At 41.8% G+C, this 19,699-nt stretch overlaps 1 protein-coding gene and 1 long non-coding RNA gene across 3 annotated transcripts; both read left to right on the forward strand.

The window, feature by feature from the left end:
- The first annotated feature begins 5,726 nt into the window (after positions 1-5,726).
- On the forward strand, positions 5,727-8,476 carry LOC127634524 (neurotrophin receptor-interacting factor homolog). 2 transcript variants are annotated; one of them, XM_052114122.1, is made up of 2 exons: positions 5,727-5,784; positions 7,331-8,476. In XM_052114122.1, exon 2 carries the CDS (start codon positions 7,565-7,567, stop codon positions 8,423-8,425), a length of 861 nt encoding a protein of 286 aa, XP_051970082.1. In that variant the 5' UTR covers positions 5,727-5,784; positions 7,331-7,564; the 3' UTR covers positions 8,426-8,476. The 2 variants fall into 2 exon arrangements, with proteins under 2 accessions (XP_051970082.1, XP_051970081.1); XM_052114121.1 differs by having other exon boundaries at positions 5,750-5,816.
- Positions 8,477-8,535: 59 nt separating this feature from the next.
- LOC127634525 (uncharacterized) lies at positions 8,536-15,204 on the forward strand. Its single transcript, XR_007969351.1, has 3 exons — positions 8,536-8,666; positions 11,973-12,188; positions 13,642-15,204. It is a non-coding gene; the product is annotated as an uncharacterized LOC127634525 (long non-coding RNA).
- The last annotated feature ends 4,495 nt before the right edge of the window (positions 15,205-19,699 follow it).

The following is a 19,699-nucleotide window of genomic DNA, read 5'->3' on the forward strand; positions in this document are numbered from 1 at the left end:
CCCTGCCCCTTAGGGCGATGAGAAGGGCAGATGAGACTGGCTGCTAAAGAAACATTTTTAAACCTGTTTGTGGCCTCCCTCCCAGGAGCTGAGAGTGAATACAGCCATACTCAAAGAGGAGAGGTACCAGGAAGCAATTCAATAGCACAGTCGTGCGGGCAATGAGGAGGGAGGGTCGTGGCGTGTGACTGGCTGAAAACCACCCTCAAATCGTGGTATGCCATTGGTACTCCAGACAAATCCGCCGGCTCATCCTTCAACGAAACACAAGCCTGGACATGGGAGACAGCAGGGTTAACAAAAAAAGCTCCAAGCAAGGACTTTGTTGGTTGCCTAATCTACTGTATGTGTGGGTTGTGTGTTACCAACCAAGGATGGCCCAGCACAGCTGGGGTCAATGGGGACCGGATGAGATGAAAGGACAATGGTTCAGAGTGGTTACCGGAGACAAAGTTGTGCCACTAATTGTGTGGGCGGTGATGGTCTCATCCAATCAGACCCTGAGAAGCTGCCACTTGGAAGCCATGTCTGTGTCAATGAAATTCCTTTCTGCTCCAGAATCCACCAAAGCCGAAATCGCATGAATGTCCGTTTCATTGTGGAACTAGGCCAGGAGTAGTGTGTGATGTCCAGGGCTTTGTCCAAGGGCAACTTCCAACTTCTAATGAGCGTTTATCTTTTAACAGGCATAAAGCAGCAAGGTGGCCCAATCTGACGCAGGCGAAACATAACCCCTTTTAAAGTCATCGTTTCGCGGCTGACCCACCGGCCCGCTTGGTTCTCCCGATGGCCAGTCCGCCCCGATCAGCCCCAAAGTGTGTCGGCCCACCAGGAAAATGCCCAGTATACCAGATTAACAGACCAGCCCTGCTTATTTCTGTTGTGTTGTGGCTTTTCTTTTGTGCTTTGGCTTATGTCTGATGTGGCTTTTCTGTTGTTTTGTGTCTTATTTCCATTGTGTGTTTTGTCTTTTGTGTTGTGGCGGATGTCTGATGTGGCTTTACTGTTGTGTTGTGGCTTATTTCTGTTGTGTTGTTTCTTATTTATGTTATGTTGTGGCATTTCTAATGTGTTGTGCCTTATTTCTGTTGTGTTGTGGCTTATTTCTGTTGTGTTGTGGCCTTTCTAATGTGTTGTAGCTTATTTTTGTTGTGTTGTTTCTTATTTATGTTGTGTTGTGGCATTTCTAATGTGTTGTGGCTTATTTCTGTTGTGTTGTGGCTTATTTCTGTTGTGTTGTGGCCTTTCTAATGTGTTGTAGCTTATTTTTGTTGTGTTGTTTCTTATTTATGTTATGTTGTGGCATTTCTAATGTGTTGTGGCTTATTTCTGTTGTGTTGTGGCTTATTTTTGTTGTGTTGTGCCTTTTCTAATGTGTTGTGGCTTATTTCTGTTGTGTTGTGGCTATTCTTCTGTGTTGTGGTTTATGTCTATTGTGGTTTTTCTATTGTGTTGTGGCTTTTCTGTTGTGTTGTGGCTTCTTTCCATTGTGTTGTGGCTTATTTGTTGTGTTGTGGCTTATGTCTGTTGTAGCATTTCTTTTGTGTTGTGGCTTATTTCCATTGTTTTGTGTCTTTTCTTTTGTATTGTTTTTATTTTATGTCTGTTGTGACTTTTCTATTGTGTTGTACCTTATTTCCGTTGTGTTGTGGCATTTATTTTGTGTTGTAGTTTATTTCTGTTGTGTTGTGGCTTATTTTCATTGGGTTGTGGCTTTTCTGTTGTTTTAGCTTTTATGTAGTTAGCTATTTCTTGTTAGTAACTTGTAGTGTAGCTATAACTAATTTTTTATAGAGCAGCTGCAGTTATGAGTAGCTTGTAGCTTAGGAAGCTACAGTTTCAAAGAAGCTTCCCCAACACTGACTTCCAGAAACTGTGAAATTCCACAGTGACTTGCATTCTAAGGTTCACACGATCTAGCATGTCCTGTATAATCACTCACAACATTATAGCAGGTCTGGAAACTACTTCCTGTTTAACTGTTTCATCTGTCAAACCCTTTATGCTGCTTGTCTAAATAGATGCCAGAGCTTCGGTGACAGAAAACAAGGACTGCATTTTTTTTCTCACAATTATTGCAATTATTGAGATTGGTGCTCACATATGTGAAAAGACATTGGTTTGCTCCTTTCATAGCTGCAGACTCAGGGTCAAAGAGGACAATAGACCTGAAGGTTATCTTCAGGTTAAGGAAAGATCTAAGATAAGAAGTTAACAGTGGGTTTACATTCTTTCTGCTCTTAGAAATGAAGCCATCATACAGGATAGTGAAGCTTATTCAATAACATGTTTTAGTATACTTCAGTGGACACAGAAAACAAAGCTCAGCTTCATGTTTAGCACAGTAGGAAATACTTTCTGTTCACTCTCAGAGAACAAATTCATGGCAATTAGAGAAGAACAAAGATCTGATGTGGCTGAGATAAAAAGGGGCTGACAAAAACAAAGAATTACCCCATTACTTATCCAAAAGAGCTTGATATAAATCTGATGTGTGTAATAGTTTCTGAGTATAAATAATATACTTTCTACTATTCCATCTTAATATATTGTACATAAATTACTCTAAGTAAGCCATTCATAGGTTGATTTCCATGTAATCACTGTGACTGTGAACTATTAAAACATTGGTCTGCTTTTTTGAATATCTCGACCAGATCAACACAGCAATATTGGATCAACCAATGGCATGTGTTTGGGGTGGGACTGTCTGTTTGGAAGACCAATGGAAGATGAGGGGTGTGTTTGGGAAAACCTGCTTGAAAACATGTTTTACAGTGTTGTTTCTGCAATTCCACACTTTTATCACTGCAAAAAATTATTTTCAAGACAAGTATTTTTGTCTTGTTTTCCAATAACAATATCTAAACATTCTTAAAATGGGATTTATTTACTTGTCAAGCAAACGGGCTTAAGATTTTAAGTCTTGTTTTGAGAGAAATCTAATCAAGTTTAGTGAACTTTAGACTATTTAGACTACAAGAAACAAAATCTGCCAATGGGGTAAACAAAATAAACTTGTTTTCCCTTAAAGTAAGATTATTTTGCTTACCCCATTGCCATATTTTGTTTCTTGTTTTAAGTCTAAAGTTCACACATTTTGTCCGATTTATCTTAAAACAAGACTTACTATCTTATCCCATTTTGCTTGACAAGTAAATAAATCACGTTTACAAAAATAGTTGTCTTGAAAATACATTTTTGCAGTGTTCACACCACTTTTAACTCTTACATGTTGTTAAGCACATATAAAAAACTTTAAATAGCATATTAGCTGTTTCAAGTTCATGAACAAAATTTGGCAAATGTCAATGGGGCGTGCAAGAGAACATATCTCCTTACAAAAGCAAAAACTTGGTCTAGTCATTATCATTCTTTGCAGGTTGGCATGATCTTTCTGGCATTTACTTGAAATCAGAACAAAAGCAACATTATCGCGAGACATATTTAGTTACTTTGAATCTGTGCCATCTTAGTTTATGAGAAACTGAAATGCTTTGTAAATGTTTAGTACCAAGCTGATTTATGACTCAACAGATATGGGAGTATTTATCTATCTTGCATACTCTTGACAAATGGCAAATGTTTCTTTTTTTTTTTTTTGTGGTGATTGCTAAGGCAAGCATCACTTTTACTATAGTTCAAGCCTGATCTCATGAAAACTATATGACTATGGCAAAACGTTTGTAAAATTATATTACACTTATTTTTTTCATGTATCTCAGCAGTTCCAAAGTAAAATGTCCACTCTGCATTTTAACTATAACTGAGTTACATTTTCTCCCAAACAGATGAGGTTTTCAGGTTAATGCTCTATCGACAGTGCTGGGTAGTAACAGATCACATATAATCTGGATTACTTTTTCAGATTACAAAAGTCAAGTACTTCCAATTAGATTAAATTACTTTTAAATTCTTCTAATCAGATTGCAATTACCTTTTTATAGATTACATGTAACTGCAGTCATTTGTTCATAATTTATTGTTCCCTCTAATAATTATTTTTAAAATTTGCTGATATACTGATATACATCCAGTAAGTCTTTGAGTGTTTTTGTAAGGGGGAGGAGAGTTGATTAATAGTTTACACAAACCTAATACCAGCAATCAGCCAGGTGGCTACAATTACACTGAAGTTGAAATGGTAATATGCACATAAATGCCAAACCAAATGCATTAGTGGAGTACACTTAGTTTTAGTTTCGCAAATTGCTTTTGTACTCGGGTTCAGAAATGTTCATGAATGTGCTTTTGCATTTGTGACTACTTAGAAACCTTGATTCAAAAATATAACTGGTCTGATCTGTTTCCGTAGGTTGTTCGTAATTCCAAAATTGCCAGAGTGGAACATTTTAAGTGCCTTTTTTATTTCTTTCAGAAACAGGCAAATAGTGAGTAAAACACACACACACACACACACACACACACACACACACACACACACACACACACACACACACACACACACACACACACACACACACACATATGTTGTGTTTCCATGTTTTATGGGGACTTTCCATAGACATAATGGTTTTTATACTGTACAAACTTTATATTCTATCCCCTAAACCTAACCCTACCCCTAAACCTAACCCTCACAGAAAACTTTCTGCATTTTTACATTTTCAAAAAACATAATTTAGTATGATTTATAAGCTGTTTTCCTCATGGGGACCGACAAAATGTCCCCACAAGGTCAAAAATTTCGGGATTTACTATCCTTATGGGGACATTTGTTCCCCACAAAGTGATAAATACACGCTCACACACACACACACACACACACACACACACACACACACACACACACACACACACACACACACACACACACAGAGAGAGGTCAGATACTTATCTTTTGATCCATTATGTAAGTTTTCTACAATGCATTAAGAAACATTATGTCAAAATTGAACTTTAATATCCTATTCAAATGCTTGACATCAAATAAAAAGAATGACATCAGAAGTAGTCCAAAAGTAATCTAAAAGCAATCTGATTAGATTACTTTAAAAATGTCATCCAAGAGATTATGATACTAACAAACATTTTTGTAACCAGTACCAGATTACAATTCAGAAATAATCCACTCAGCACTGTCTTTCAAGTTTTACTTCAATAATTAAACCTACCACCCTCATTGTTGTTTTAGTGTTCATTTCACCAGGAAACTATGAGACCAGGGTTATCATGGTGGTGAGTTTTGCACACACAAGCACAACTCTTCATTTTATTCTTTCTTTTCAAGTTTCACTATTTTGTTTTTTGGTAGAAAGCCTTTCGGTTGTTGTTCTGCACTGCGCTCTCTGTAAGTGGCAGATCTGAAACAAACAGGCGCCCCTATTTCATGTTATTTTTATTGGGCATGCTGTGTCCCATTGGAAAAATAACATCTGTACCGACCATATTCTCTTACATGTGGGTAGACCTTGAGATTTGTACACTCAGCGACACCCCAAAATGAAAATGCAGTCATCATTTACTCACCCTTATGTTGTTACAAACCTGTATTACTTTCTTCTGAGAAAGACAAAAGAATATATTCAGCAATAAAAATGCAATAAAAGTGAATAGTGACTGAAGCTAAAATTTACTGTTACATCCACCTTTCCACTGTCATGTGACTAAACTTGAGCCAATAAGCAATACAATTCAGTGCTGTTTGTTTACATGTCTCATTTAATTTCCTCATCAAACAGGCATCCTGGGTTGATGTTATCATCCAGATTTCAGACCTTAGCTGACTCGCTCTGGGACACCAAAGAATGTTTGATAGATAAAGTAAGAGAAAAGCCATACAGCTAAATTATCATGTGAGTAATCATTTACACTCTCTTGTCATTCCAAAACCATATAACTCTCTTTAAACTGTAGAACACAAAAAATAATCACACTGCTCTTTTTCTTACAATGAATTATATGCAGTGATCAGGGACTTTTAAGCTCCAAAAATGACAAATAATAATAAAAAAAGCACCATAAAAGTTGTCCATTTGACTTGTGTACCATATTCCAAGTCTTCTGGAGACATATTATAAATATCTTTGAGGAACAGACTGAAATTTAAATAGTTACACTATTCAGAAATCTCATTTCTTGCTCACAAACGTTCAAATATGGTTTGTTGTTTGTGTTGCATCAGGCTTGACATCAATGATAAGACATGCAAACCTGTGATGTTGCGAAGTGCTAGTGTGAATGAAATTCGAGAGAGAAAAGACATTGTATAGCTTCATGAGACTTTTTAGGGCACTAGTCATGTGGAATACTTTTATACCTTCCAAACTTTGTTGTCATATTTGGAGCTTGACCGAGCCCGTCCTCATTCACCTAACTGTATGGAAAGAGCAGCCAGGAAATTCAATGGGTTTGGGACAACATGAGAATGAATAAATTATGACAGAATTAAAATGGTACAACTTTGTTGCCATGATGACGTAACATCAAATGTACATTAACAAATGAACAAGAAAGTCCATAATATTTGTATTAGTCACAAAAATATTTACTCAGAAAACAAACTCACTCCCGCATGAGAGCAGTCTTATTAATTTTAATGGAATCGGCTGATAACGTTTGTTTGTCTTCGTATACTCCCAAGGAGCAAATACAAAGTTGGTACATTAAACATAAAACTGTGAACAGCATGTGATCTCTAATACAAATAATTAAGAAATGATTTTACCATGACTCTATGTGATACAATATAGCAGAGCTAAAGTCACATTCTGTTCAGAACATGTTGTAGCACGCTGGACATGCTTGTCCAGGAATGTGCCGTTCTTATTTGCTTATTGCAGACGTCAGAAAACATGCAGGTATTTTTGTGGTGTTCGGTCGGTTAATCTGATTCAGACCACTATACAAAAGCAGACCAGACCAAGCATGCACCTAATCATAAATAATACAGGCTTCATCTGAACTTTTTCCTGGCTGACGAGTCAAAAGCATTACAGCTCACATGGCTTTATCTCTGTTTTTGCATTTAAATCTACTTTGTACGAAACCATGTTTAAGTGTCTTGCTCATAACCACGAAGTTGATTGCTTAAGGATTGCCACTTGAAGAACTACATTTTAGTTATAACCCCAGTTCTATTGAGATTTAGTGATAATGTACAAAGTGACAAGGTCAGCCTACTGACTAATTTCAGCACCGGTCTCTAGAGGGTTTTCGGATGTATCATCCTCTCAGCTTACAGATGAGTAAACATGTAGTAACTGCTTGTGGCAGCGGGGGCGTGGTCAAGCGCCCGTCCGGGAGAGAAAAGCGGTAAGGGCGCTTACACCTGAGCTAAATTATGTCTAACACCTGTGTCTAATTGCAGTAAGCATGAGGAGAGCGGCATAAAAGAGCAGCAGCCACAGAGCCTCGGGACAGAGAGTGCCTACACCCAGAGTGGCAACGAAAATAACGTATTGTACGATTGTGTATCAAACAGAAAGTGTAATTAAAAGAATCTTACCTTGAAGCCGACGCTGGTTCCCGTGTCTTCCTTAGTGAAAAGCTTCACACTGGTGCCGAAACCCGGGAAATTAGCTGGAAAAATTTTCGGCAAATTATGGAACAGAGTCGCCCCATAGAGTCCTCCCAGCTGGCGGAAGTCCTCCAGTCCCTCGCTACCCTCCATCAGAGCCACCAACAGTCTCTGCTTGAGCTCCGACAGGACCAGGATCGTCTGTTCTTTGAGATAATGCGGGCTCAAGCAGAGGACCGGCTTGCTATCCAGAGCCTCCTCAGCCAGGAGGCCGCTTCAGACACAGCCGCGACCCCGGACACCTGCGCCACACTGCCCCCACCCGCGCTACAGAAGATGGGGCCGGCAGATGATCCGGAGGCGTTCCTGGACCTCTTTGAGCGTACGGCGGAAATTTGGGGTTGGCCGCGCAACCAGTGGGCAGCCCGCCTCGTCCCTCTCTTGTCCGGGGAAGCACAGCTCGCGGCAAAACAACTTCCGGCAACAAGCCTCCTGGCTTATACCGACTTGAGGAGAGCCATCCTGCAACGGGTTGGTCGGAGCCCAGAAGAAAGTCGCCAGCTCTTCCGGGCCTTAAAACTGGATAAGTCCGACTGCCCGTTTGCGTTCGCCCAGCGACTCCGTGATGCCTGTCGGAGGTGGCTGCTTGCGGGGGACCGCAACGTTGAGGAGCACGTCGATCGGGTGGTACTAGAGCAGTTTGTCCAGCGCTTGGCCCGGAGAACGGCGGAGTGGGTCCAGTGCCACCGCCCGGCGTCGCTGGAGGAAGCCATACGACTCGCGGAGGACCACATGGCGGCGATTCCAAGGGCGGATGAGCCCTCTCTCTCTCTCTCTCCCCTTCCCCTGTGTCTTCCCCTGTTTTTCTCCCCTCCCCTCTTCCCTCTCACTCTGCTCTCTCCCCAGGGTCCATTCCTGCCCCCCGCAGGCGCGGAGGATTCATGAGACCAACTTCCCGGCCGTGGGAGAACCCGCCTACCCCTTCCCCGTCCTTCAGCCGCTCTCCTCCTCAGGTGGAGCGCCCGCCAGCTACAGGTGCGGCCGTGGCGCCTGGGCGGTCTGCTGGAGGTGCGGAGACCCGGACCACTTCCGGGATCAGTGTCCGCTGATGGAAATAGGGACGGTGGTGCGGGTCTCCGATGTCCCGCAGGCTGCCCCCGATCGGGCTGGAGCGTTCCGTGTTCCGGTAAGGATCCAGGGGGGTACATACCAAGCATTGTTGGATACCGGCTGTAACCAGACCACCATCCACCAACGCTTGGTTCAACCCGGGGCTTTGGGCTCAGCTAAATGGGTGAGGGTGAGGTGTGTGCATGGGGATGTTCACAAGTATCCCAGGGTGACTTTGGCGATCAAATTCCGGGGAGAAAACCATAATGTGGAGGCAGCGGTTAGTTCCCGCCTCACCCATTCGCTAATTTTGGGAACTGATTGGGCGAATTTTAGAAATTTATTGGAGGGAATTTGTGCGGATGGGTCCTGCAGGGAAGTGAAGAGATGTGTGATGTGCGATGCTTTGGCGGGAGGCGGAGCGGGGCCATCCTCGGCTGCTCGAATGACGAGGGAAGGGGCGAGGTTGTCGCCCCTCCTCTCAGGGAATTCCCGGAGGGGGACTTCCCCTTGGAGCAGTCGCGGGATGAAACCCTGAAGCACGCTTTTGACCAAGTGTGAGTAATCGATGGTCAACACCTCCGGCCGGGTGTCGCCGTTTCATATCCATATTTTTCACTTATTAAAGATCGGTTGTACAGAGTGGCGCAGGGCGCTCAAACAAAGGAGGAAGTGACACAATTATTGATTCCACGGAGCCGCCGGAAATGGTTTTCAGGCGGCTCACTATAATCCTATGGCCGGTCACCTAGGGAAAGAAAGACACTTCTCCGTATAATAGCCCGTTTCTATTGGCGGGCATTGGTGGCGGCGATCCGCAGGTGGTGTGCGGCGTGCGCGAATGTCAGCTGGTAAACCCACCGGCCACCCCAAAAGCGCCTTTGCGCCCCTTCCATTGATCGAGGTTCCTTCGAAAGAATTGGAATGGACCTCGTCGGGCCATTAGAACGGACGGCACGCGGACATCGCTTTGTGTTAGTCCTGATGGATTACGCAACGCGATATCCGGAAGCAGTGCCTTTGAGCAACATCTCAGCACGTAGTGTTGCAGGGGCACTCTTCAAAATAATCTCCCGGGTGGGGATTCCGAAAGAAATCCTCACCGACCAAGGCACTACTTTTATGTCACAAACACTTCGCGAACTTTACAAACTCTTGGGCATTAAGTCGATTCGCACTAGCGTCTACCATCCTCAGACGGATGAACTGGTTGAACGATTTAATAAGACACTCAAAAATATGATTCGTAAATTCGTACACGAAGACGCTAGAAATTGGGATAAGTGGCTGGACCCTCTGTTATTCGCAGTGCGAGAGGTCCCGCAAGCCTCCACGGGGTTCTCCCCATTTGAGCTGCTGTACGGGTGGCGCTCACGCGGGTCCTCGACATCATCCATGAAGCTTGGGAGGAGGGACCTCCTAATAGTAAAAACGAAATTCAATACGTTCTTGATCTTAGAGCAAAACTCCACACACTGGGGAAATTAACACAGGAGAATTTGCTCCAGGCTCAAGAACGCCAACGCCGGCTTGTATGACAGGGGTGCTCAGCTACGGGAATTTGCACCGGGAGATAAAGTGCTTGTATTACTCCCAACATCAAGCTCTAAATTACTCGCCAAGTGGCAAGGACCCTTTGAGGTCACACGACCAGTAGGGGATCTCGATTATGAGGTTAAACGTACCGATAGAGGGGGCGCGCGTCAAATATATCACCTCAACCTCCTGAAATTGTGGAGAGAAGAGGTGGCCTCTGTGACGTTGGCAACGGTAGTTCCGGAGAGGGCGGAGCTCGGACCGGAGGTAAACAAAGCCCGCAATCTCAACACCCCAGTTCCTTGTGGAGACCACCTCTCACCGCGCCAACTCGCAGAGGTTTCCGAATTACAAAAGGAGTTTGCAGACGTGTTTTCTCCTCTACCGGGCCGCATAAACGTCATACATCACCATATCGAGACCGAGCCGGGCGTGGTGGTACGTTGCCGCCCCTATCGCTTGCCCGAACATAAAAAGAAAGTAGTTCGAGAAGAATTGGACGCGATGCTTGAGATGGGAGTAATAGAAGAGTCCCACAGCGATTGGTCCAGCCCATTTGTCCTTGTTCCCAAGAGCGATGGGTCTGTACGTTTCTGTGTGGATTATAGGAAAGTCAACGCGGTGTCTAAATTTGACGCGTATCCAATGCCCCGTGTTGATGAACTGCTCGATCGGTTAGGTACGGCTCGATTTTATTCGACCTTGGAGCTAACGAAGGGTTATTGGCAGATCCCCTTGACACCAATATCCCGTGAAAAAAACGGCCTTCACCACGCCGTTCAGATTACACCAATTCATGACGCTTCCTTTCGGTTTGTTCGGGGCACCAGCCACGTTTCAGCGCCTCATGGATAGGATCCTCAGACCGCATACTGCTTACGCCGCTGCCTATCTGGACGATATCATCATTTATAGCAATGATTGGCAGCGGCACATGCAACATCTGAGGGCCGTCCTGAGATCACTGCGACGGGCGGGGCTCACGGCAAACCCGAAAAAGTGCGCGGTTGGGCGTGTGGAGGTACGGTATCTGGGGTTCCACTTGGGTCATGGCCAGGTGCGCCCCCAAATTGACAAGACACGGCGATTGGGACTTGCCCTAGACCCAAGACCAAAAAGGGGGTGAGGCAGTTCCTGGGGCTGGCTGGCTATTACAGAAGATTTGTGCCTAATTATTCGGATGTCACCAGCCCGCTGACTGACCTCACTAAAAAGGGGGCTCCAGATCCGGTCCAATGGTCAGAGCAGTGCCAACAGGTGTTTTCACAGATTAAAGCTGCACTTTGTGGGGGGCCGCTTTGCATGCACCTGACTTCTCTCTCCCCTTTTTATTGCAGACGGACGCTTCAGACAGAGGGCTGGGGGCCGTACTCTCGCAGGTGGTGGAGGGGGAGGAGCACCCGGTGCTGTACATCAGTCGGAAGCTCTCCTTGAGGGAGACCAAGTACAGCACCGTGGAGAAGGAGTGTCTGGCCATCAAGTGGGCGGTCCTCACACTCCGTTACTACCTGCTGGGGCGGGCCTTCACCCTCTGCTCGGACCACGCCCCACTCCAGTGGCTTCACCGCATGAAGGATACTAACGCCCAGATCACCCGTTGGTATCTGGCACTCCAGCCTTTTAAATTCAAGGTGATCCACAGACCGGGGGTGCAGATGGCTGCCGCTGACTTCCTCTCCAGAAATGGGGGGGGAGTGGTAGGCAGGCCGGATGATGCCCCGGCCTGAGTCGGGCGGTGGGGGTATGTGGCAGCGGGGGCGTGGTCAAGCGCCCGTCCGGGAGAGAAAAGCGGTAAGGGCGCTTACACCTGAGCTAAATTATGTCTAACACCTGTGTCTAATTGCAGTAAGCATGAGGAGAGCGGCATAAAAGAGCAGCAGCCACAGAGCCTCGGGACAGAGAGTGCCTACACCCAGAGTGGCAACGAAAATAACGTATTGTACGATTGTGTATCAAACAGAAAGTGTAATTAAAAGAATCTTACCTTGAGGCCGACGCTGGTTCCCGTGTCTTCCTTAGTGAAAAGCTTCACACTGCTGAATCCCTTGACATGCAAAATAAGGTAGGATACAACCCCTGGCCAAAGTGGCCCTTTGATTCTCTTATTATACTGTATAAGTGGAGGCAGACTCCTTCCCACATGTGTCTTATGGCATGATGCCTTAAAGTTGTACAACTCCTGAGAAGATGATTAAGTAGATCACCTCCTAACAAATTCATAAAACAGTTACACAGACAGAATTATATATTGTTCTACCAAACATGTAGTTCCTTAAAGAGTTAGTTCACCCAAAAATGAAATATGAAATATGAAATGAAATAATTTACTCACCCTCAAGCCATTCTAGGTGTACATGACATTCTTCTTTCAGTCAAACACAATTGGAGTAATGTAAAAAAATATCCTGGCTCTTCCCAGCTTTATAATTGGAATTAATGGTACCTTTGATTTTGAAGCTCAAAAAAATGCATCCATCCATCAAAAAAGTAATCCATATGGCTCTAGGGGGTTAATAAAGGCCATCTGAAGTGAAGCGATGCATTTAAGAAAAATATCCATATTTATAACTTCATAAACTATAATCACTGGCTTCCGGTAACGGCCGTCCGGGAGTTCTCAAGAGAGTCAATTTCTGGAGCATGACGTAGGCGTAGCGTAAGCTCTGGTGAGAAGTGACAAATGGGGAAGTGCAGAATATAGAGCAAAACAAAACGCTGGTCACGAATTAGAAGACATCAACATGGATTTTTAAAGAAAGATTTTGGAGTATTTCAATAAAAGAGAAGAGGAGATTCAGTTGTTTGCCCAGCCCTATTTGTTTGAACCAGAGTACACCAACCAGGAACTCCGGGTGATGGAGGAGGCTGCAGCAGTGGCACAAACAAAATAATCTGGTAGATGGAGAGTACGGAGACATGGTGGTGCTAGTGCAGGAAATGCAAGGTAATGCCAACAGAGGCAGAGTGTTTGCTGCCATGAATGGACGATTGGAATGACTGGATAGACGCACAAAGGCACCATTTTAAGACTAATAAAAATCTACAGTATAGCCAAAACAACTCACTTTTTTTCACCGTTTTCCACTTCCACGTTCGTCACTTCTTACTGGAGCTTTCACTACGCCTACGTCATACACCGGAACTCGAGTCTCATGTGAACATGCGGACGGCCGTGACCGGAAGTCAGTGATTATAATTTATAAAGTTAAAAATATGGATATTTATTAAAAAAAGTGCATCACTTCACTTCAGAAGGCCTTTATTAACACCCTGGAGTCGTATGGATTACTTTTTTAATGGATGAATGAGCTTTTTTGGGCTTCAAAATCTAAGGTACCATTCACTCCCATTATAAAGCTTGGAAGAGCCAGGATATTTTTTTAGTATAACTCCGATTGTGTTTGACTGAAAGAAGAAAGTCATGTACATCTAGGATGGCTTGAGGGTGAGTAAATTATGGGATAATTTTAATTTTTGTGCGAACTACAACATTTAATTTCTCTTTTTGTTCTTAGATGTGCTTGTTATTTAGTATGTCAGACCATTTATGAGAACATGGAACTTGTTATTTGGAAATGGGATGAATCCAATGAACAACTCTGAAGCCTGAAATAGTTGTGGACTGTGCTGCTACTTGAAGGGATTACCCACCTATTGTTCCCTCATTAAGTGTGTGGCTTCCTCCGATTGTTATTATGGAAATGACATTCACTGTTGTCTGATGCTGATATGTCACGTTCCTTGGTCACATGAATGTTTCGTGTACAATACAACTGAAGCTCAATTGATAGCATTTGTGGCATAATGTTAATTACCACCAAAAACAAAATACAAATAATAACAGTTATCGGCTCTTCCCTCCTTTAAAAAAAGCAAAAATCAAGGTTACAGTAAGGTACTTACAATGGAAGTTAGTGGGGCCATTTTTTAAGGGTTTAAAGAAAGAAATTTGAAGCTTCTCATTTTATTAAAGCACTTACTTTAATTCCTCTTTTAAAAATCATGTATTATTTGAGCTGTAAAGTTGCTTAAATCGTAATTTTTACAGTTGTCATGGCAGAAAAGTTGTACAATTGGCTGTAACTTTACACAGAAAAGGTTAGTAAGTGATTTTATCACACTAAAATCACACATATTGTTTACATCTTGTGTCTATACTTTTTTGAACAGTGAGAATTTAAATGTTTACAGATTGGCCCCATTCACTTCCATTGTAAGTGCCTCACTGTAAACACAGATTTTTGTGCTTTTTTCAAAGAAAAGGATGGGCAAGTCAAAATATGTTTTTTAGGTAATCAATATTATGCCACAAATGCTGTCGATTGAGTTTGACCTTTATTTATACAATAAATATTCCTTGAAATAAGCACATACTTTATCTCTATATGGGAAATTGAAATTTGATTGAAATGGGAAATAATGTGCAACATCCAGTAGACCACAATTATGACTAATAAATCTGTACCAGTATATAATGTTTTACTTGTTTCACTGTAACAATATTCTCCAATTAGGAGACATTCATTTTTAAAATGCATTTGGATAACATTTGGGAACTTGTCTGATGCATTCAACTTCCAAGTCTATGGCCACAATTAAGACATTTATGACTGAAGGAAATGCGAAATGGTTCATTGATAACTTAATACGCCATAAAAGTAATTATTACCAAAGTCAGTAATGCTTGAAAATGCAAACTAGGTGCATATTTTAGCTACTCTATCCTATTTATAGGAAATGTCATTGTATAACTTCATGAAGACAGACATGGGGTCTATGTGCAAACAAATAGAAAATACCATTTTACGGTCTTTCCTGTTATAATCTTGGCTAATCTTGTCTCAGATTTCAATAAATGTCAGATTGTTTGTCAAATCTGATAGCATGTGTGTCAGAACTTACAGAGTGGTTGATTCTGTTATTAATCTTTGCATAGATTAATTAATCAGATTCAGATCCAATTTACACTATAATAGTAGTCAGCTCTTACATATCTGCAGAGAAAGCTCCAACTGGTTTCATCAATTTTTAAAGAGTGTAGAATAATATATTGATGTATTTCCTCATCTGGGAAAACAAACAAATGCTTGATGGTGACCTTCACTCCAGAAATTCACTTTTGAAGCTCTCCTGGGGTGAGTAAAGTTCCATGGGTTACACAGCTGTGGTGGTCCTCCTCACAAGATGTTTAAAAATAGCTTGCCCAGTTTATTATGCACACTTTACTTTTTGATTCCTCATTATTGGAGATCAGATACAAAATACGAAGGTTCACAGAAAGCTGTATTATCATTATAAACACATATAAAACACGTCAGTCTGAAATAATTAAACAGCAGTTCTTTTTATAGATGCCTTTGTCATCGTTGGAGTATGCGACTGGTTTGCTTATTAAATGTGGGATTAGAGGAGACTGTAGTGGAAAATCGTCTGAGCTGGTGAGCTATGTTGGGGCTCAGAGGAGCCTGAAAGGGGCCAAATCCCCTCACTTACATTTACAAATATGCATTTGGCAGATGCTTTTATCCAACCTGGAGTTAAGTGCCTTGCTCAAGGACACAATGGTGGTGGCTGTGGGGATCGAACCAGCAACCTTCTGATTACCAGTTATGTGCCACTACCACTCCAATAGTGGTAGTCCAAAAACCCTAAGAACTTTTTTAATGTTAAAATACTCCCTTCTATCCCAACTTAATATGCAGAGACAACCATTATGCATTAACCAAGTAAGCCATTCATTGGTTCATTTTCTCGTAAACTATAAAAAGCTATAAAATTAATGTGCTTGTTTTGAGCAACCCGCTTAGACCTGCCCCAACAATGTTACTCAACCAATGGCGTTAGTAAAGGGCGGGACTAGGCGAGGGGCGTATTCAGAAAGCTGTTAAAATAGTTTATTTTTGTAATTCCATTCGGTGGTGCTAGTGTCGCAGAAATTACATACATAAACTTCGGCACAGAAGTTGTTGTTTTTTTACATATAGCAAGAGTAAAGAACTTAAAAAACAAATGTGGAAGGCATAGCTTAGATAATTTTGACATAAAGAATTTGATGGGAAATGTTTGAGTTTAAATTGAAATCTCTGACATTTGATCACAGACTGTGTTAACAGTTTGAGTCTTTACTGAGATATCTTCGAAAACACGTGTATGTGAGATTACAATGGTCTTTTGTCAAGAGAAAAACCTGAGAAGCAGGAGACGTCAGCAAAAGTCTCCATTTTCTCTCCATCTAAAGTAATTGCTGTGCATGGGCGCTGCAGGATTTTATCTGAGGGTACCCACAGAAATCTGCTCAAATAACCTTATATCTGGGGGTCCGTGGCATGCTCCCCTTGATAATGTTTTTGCAAAAACACCAAAGCATTAAATTCTGGTGACTTTGAGAGAAGCATTTTTCATTTCGATTTTCTCAAGTATGAGTAGCACACATGTAACTATTGGCTAAAACCATTTCTTCCAATAACCGTTCAGAACAAACAAGCGTTCTCACGCAAAAAAAGCAAAACGCACCACAATGAATAGAGCAGAACGCTGGGTTCTCAAGACGCGTTTATTTCAGTTGAAGAAGTTCTTTTTAACTTGATACGGCATCTAAAAATGCAGCGCTCCTGCGAAAGATGCTAAAAACACAGTGAAACATGACACAGTTGTGAAAAGACATCCATCTAGCGAATGTTATCAGCACGAGCGGATGCGGAAAAACATGCTTGGTTTGAACAGCCCCTTGTTCACATGACACATCAATTGCTGAAGTTTCTCAAAGTTGCCTCTCAAAAAGACTGCCTTTAGTCTCAAGTTGATTGTAGATACATTTTCACTGTATCCAGCGCTGTATTCGTAAATATCCCGTTACTGTTATACTGTTTGTGAAACTGCTCCAAATGATTTAGTGAGTGGGCACTCTGAACGAATTGTACTAAATCACGAAACGATTTTTAAACAATTTTGCAAGCCCGTCTGGACAATTCACTGAAAAGAACCGACTCAAAAGAATTATTCTTTCGCAAATTGTGCATTGCTAGTTCTTTTAAACAGCCACGGGACATACTTCATGATTGATGAAATATTCTGTGTTTCTTAGGCCAGTCGGAGCGATCATGGTACACACAGTGCATATGGCCGAACAGCTGGAGGCTCCACTGTTTCTGAGTATAGGAGAAACAATTCTCAGTTGGTAGAGCGGGTCGGCCACTAATCGCAGGTTTGGTGGTTCAAATCCCGGCCCACATGACTCCACATGCCGAAGTGTCCTTGGGTAAGACACTGAACCCCAAGTTGCTCCCAATGGCAGGCTAGCACCTTGCATGGCAGCTCTGCCACCATTGGTGTATGAATGTGTGTGTGAATGGGTGAATGAGACGCAATGTAAAGCGCTTTGAATACTGTTTAGGTTAAAAAGGCGCTATATAAGTGCAGACCATTTAACCATTTATTTACGATTCAGATTTAACTTATGATTTGTGTTTATTAAGGGCAGCCCTACAAAATGCATCATTCTTGGTACTCATATTTCACCTCAATGCAATTTTTCTGGAAATATGATTTGGTATGGTGGCCATCATTGATTCTAAAAATGTATGGTTGGAAAAATAACAAAGACTTAAATATTGTGGAAAACCAGTCAGCCACATGCCAGAAGTTCACATAACTTCTGCTTTTCTTGTTTAAAATTTCTAAGTGTAGCTTTGAGCTATTTCTCATAGTAGGCCGACTTCAAACGCTGGTCTTTAAAATCACTTTCCTGTGAGGGATACTTAGAGTCCTTCATTTCAGCCCTTTAAAAGGAGACTTCAAGCTGAGGTTTAATGGGAAACATCTAAGTAAACTGAACTGGAATTTTGCAACAACTTTGATAAGGACGAAACACTTTAATAACGTAAGTGCCAGCCAGGAGAAAATGTGAGTCTGAAACATTGTTGAAGTCTATTCGAAAAATACTAGAGGGACAATTGTGAGATTACTGGAGTCTTTTTTCTCAGGAGAAAGATCTAAGAAGCAGGATAATTAAGCAAATGTCTCAATTTGATCTTTATTCAACATCATTTCTGTCCATGAGATGTAATTTGCGATTATTTTTTCTAATGGGAGAGCAGATATAATTAACTCCAAACAGAATTGGAAAGACACATTCATCAAACAGGGACATAGATGGAATTTTTGAAAAGGGTCAATACATTCCAAAAGCTTCTTCATCGTGGCTTATATAATCAAGCCTCCATTCATAGCTGCTGACAGGGCATGACGTCATCGTTCTGCTCACTACAGTATCACAATACTGAGAGGCCGTGAGGAGTCACCCACTGCAAAAGGGCGGTAGCGCATGTGGGATCGAGGTGGGATGTGAATGTGTAGGAGTATAGAAGAGTATTAAAGGTCTATTAATAAAAGCACTTCAGATCACTCCTCTTTGCACTGTAAATTAGAAGGTCATCTGAGTTCCTTTGCTGATACTGTATTTCAAGTTAAACAAAGAAACAGTGGCTGGGAGCCAGTGTAAATCGCAGGCTTTTTATCTTTACTTTCAAATCAGGCTTTATATGTTTGGCAGTTTATTGTCTATTTGGGTTAGTAAGTTGGATCTTAAAGAGTTAATTCACACAAAATGGGAAATTCTGTCATTATTTACTCACCCTGATGTTGTTCCATAATCATATGATGTATTTTCCACTGTGGAACTCATAACAAGAGATGCTGAAGGAAATTCACACAACTCTTTTCATATAATGGTAGCATACGTATGGGGCGGCTGTGGCTCAGGTGGTAGAGTGGGTTGTCCACTAATCGCAGGTGGTTCGATTGGTGGTTCGATTTCTGGCCCGCATGACTCCACATGCCGAAGTGACCTTGGGCAAGACAATGAACCCCAAGTTGCACCCAATGGCAAGCTAGCCTTGCATGGCAGCTCTGCCGTCATTGGTGTGTGAATGGGTGAATGAGATGAAGTGCTTTGAATACCGCTAAGGTTAAATTATATAAGTGCAGACCCCCCCACCAAAAAAAGGCACAACGAAAGTATCAAAAGAGCAGTCCTTATAACTTGCAGACTGTATTCCAAGTTTTCTGAAGCTAGAAGTATATGTGTGAGAAACAGACAGAAAAATAAGCTGTTATTCACTGATAATCTTCTCCTCCAGCACATAGCTTTTCCTTTTAAAGGAAATGTGGATTCCCACGAAAATTATTTTTTACTTGTCACTCTTTTTCTTAAAAAAAAATAAGTTAAAATTGAGGTTACAGTGAGGCAATTACAATGGAAGTAAAAAAAATTATAAGCATTTATATTCATTCTAATGTTAAAATTTGTGTATTATTTGAGTTGTACATCTGGTCTTCCACATCTCTTTCTGTCCTTGTTAGAGCCAGTTGCCCTTTGTCTTTGAAGACTGTAGTGTACACCTATGTATGACATTTTCAGTGTTTTTTTTGACAGTTTCAAGCATTGTATAGCATTAAATGCTCAAAACAATGATTGACTGATGAGTTTCTAGAGAAAGCTGTTTCTTTTTTGCCATTTTTTACCTAATATTGACCATAAGACATGCCAGTCTTCATGTTTTTTACAGCAGTATT

Source organism: Xyrauchen texanus, chromosome 41 (assembly GCF_025860055.1).
Source record: "Xyrauchen texanus isolate HMW12.3.18 chromosome 41, RBS_HiC_50CHRs, whole genome shotgun sequence".
Classification (NCBI taxonomy): domain Eukaryota; kingdom Metazoa; phylum Chordata; class Actinopteri; order Cypriniformes; family Catostomidae; genus Xyrauchen; species Xyrauchen texanus.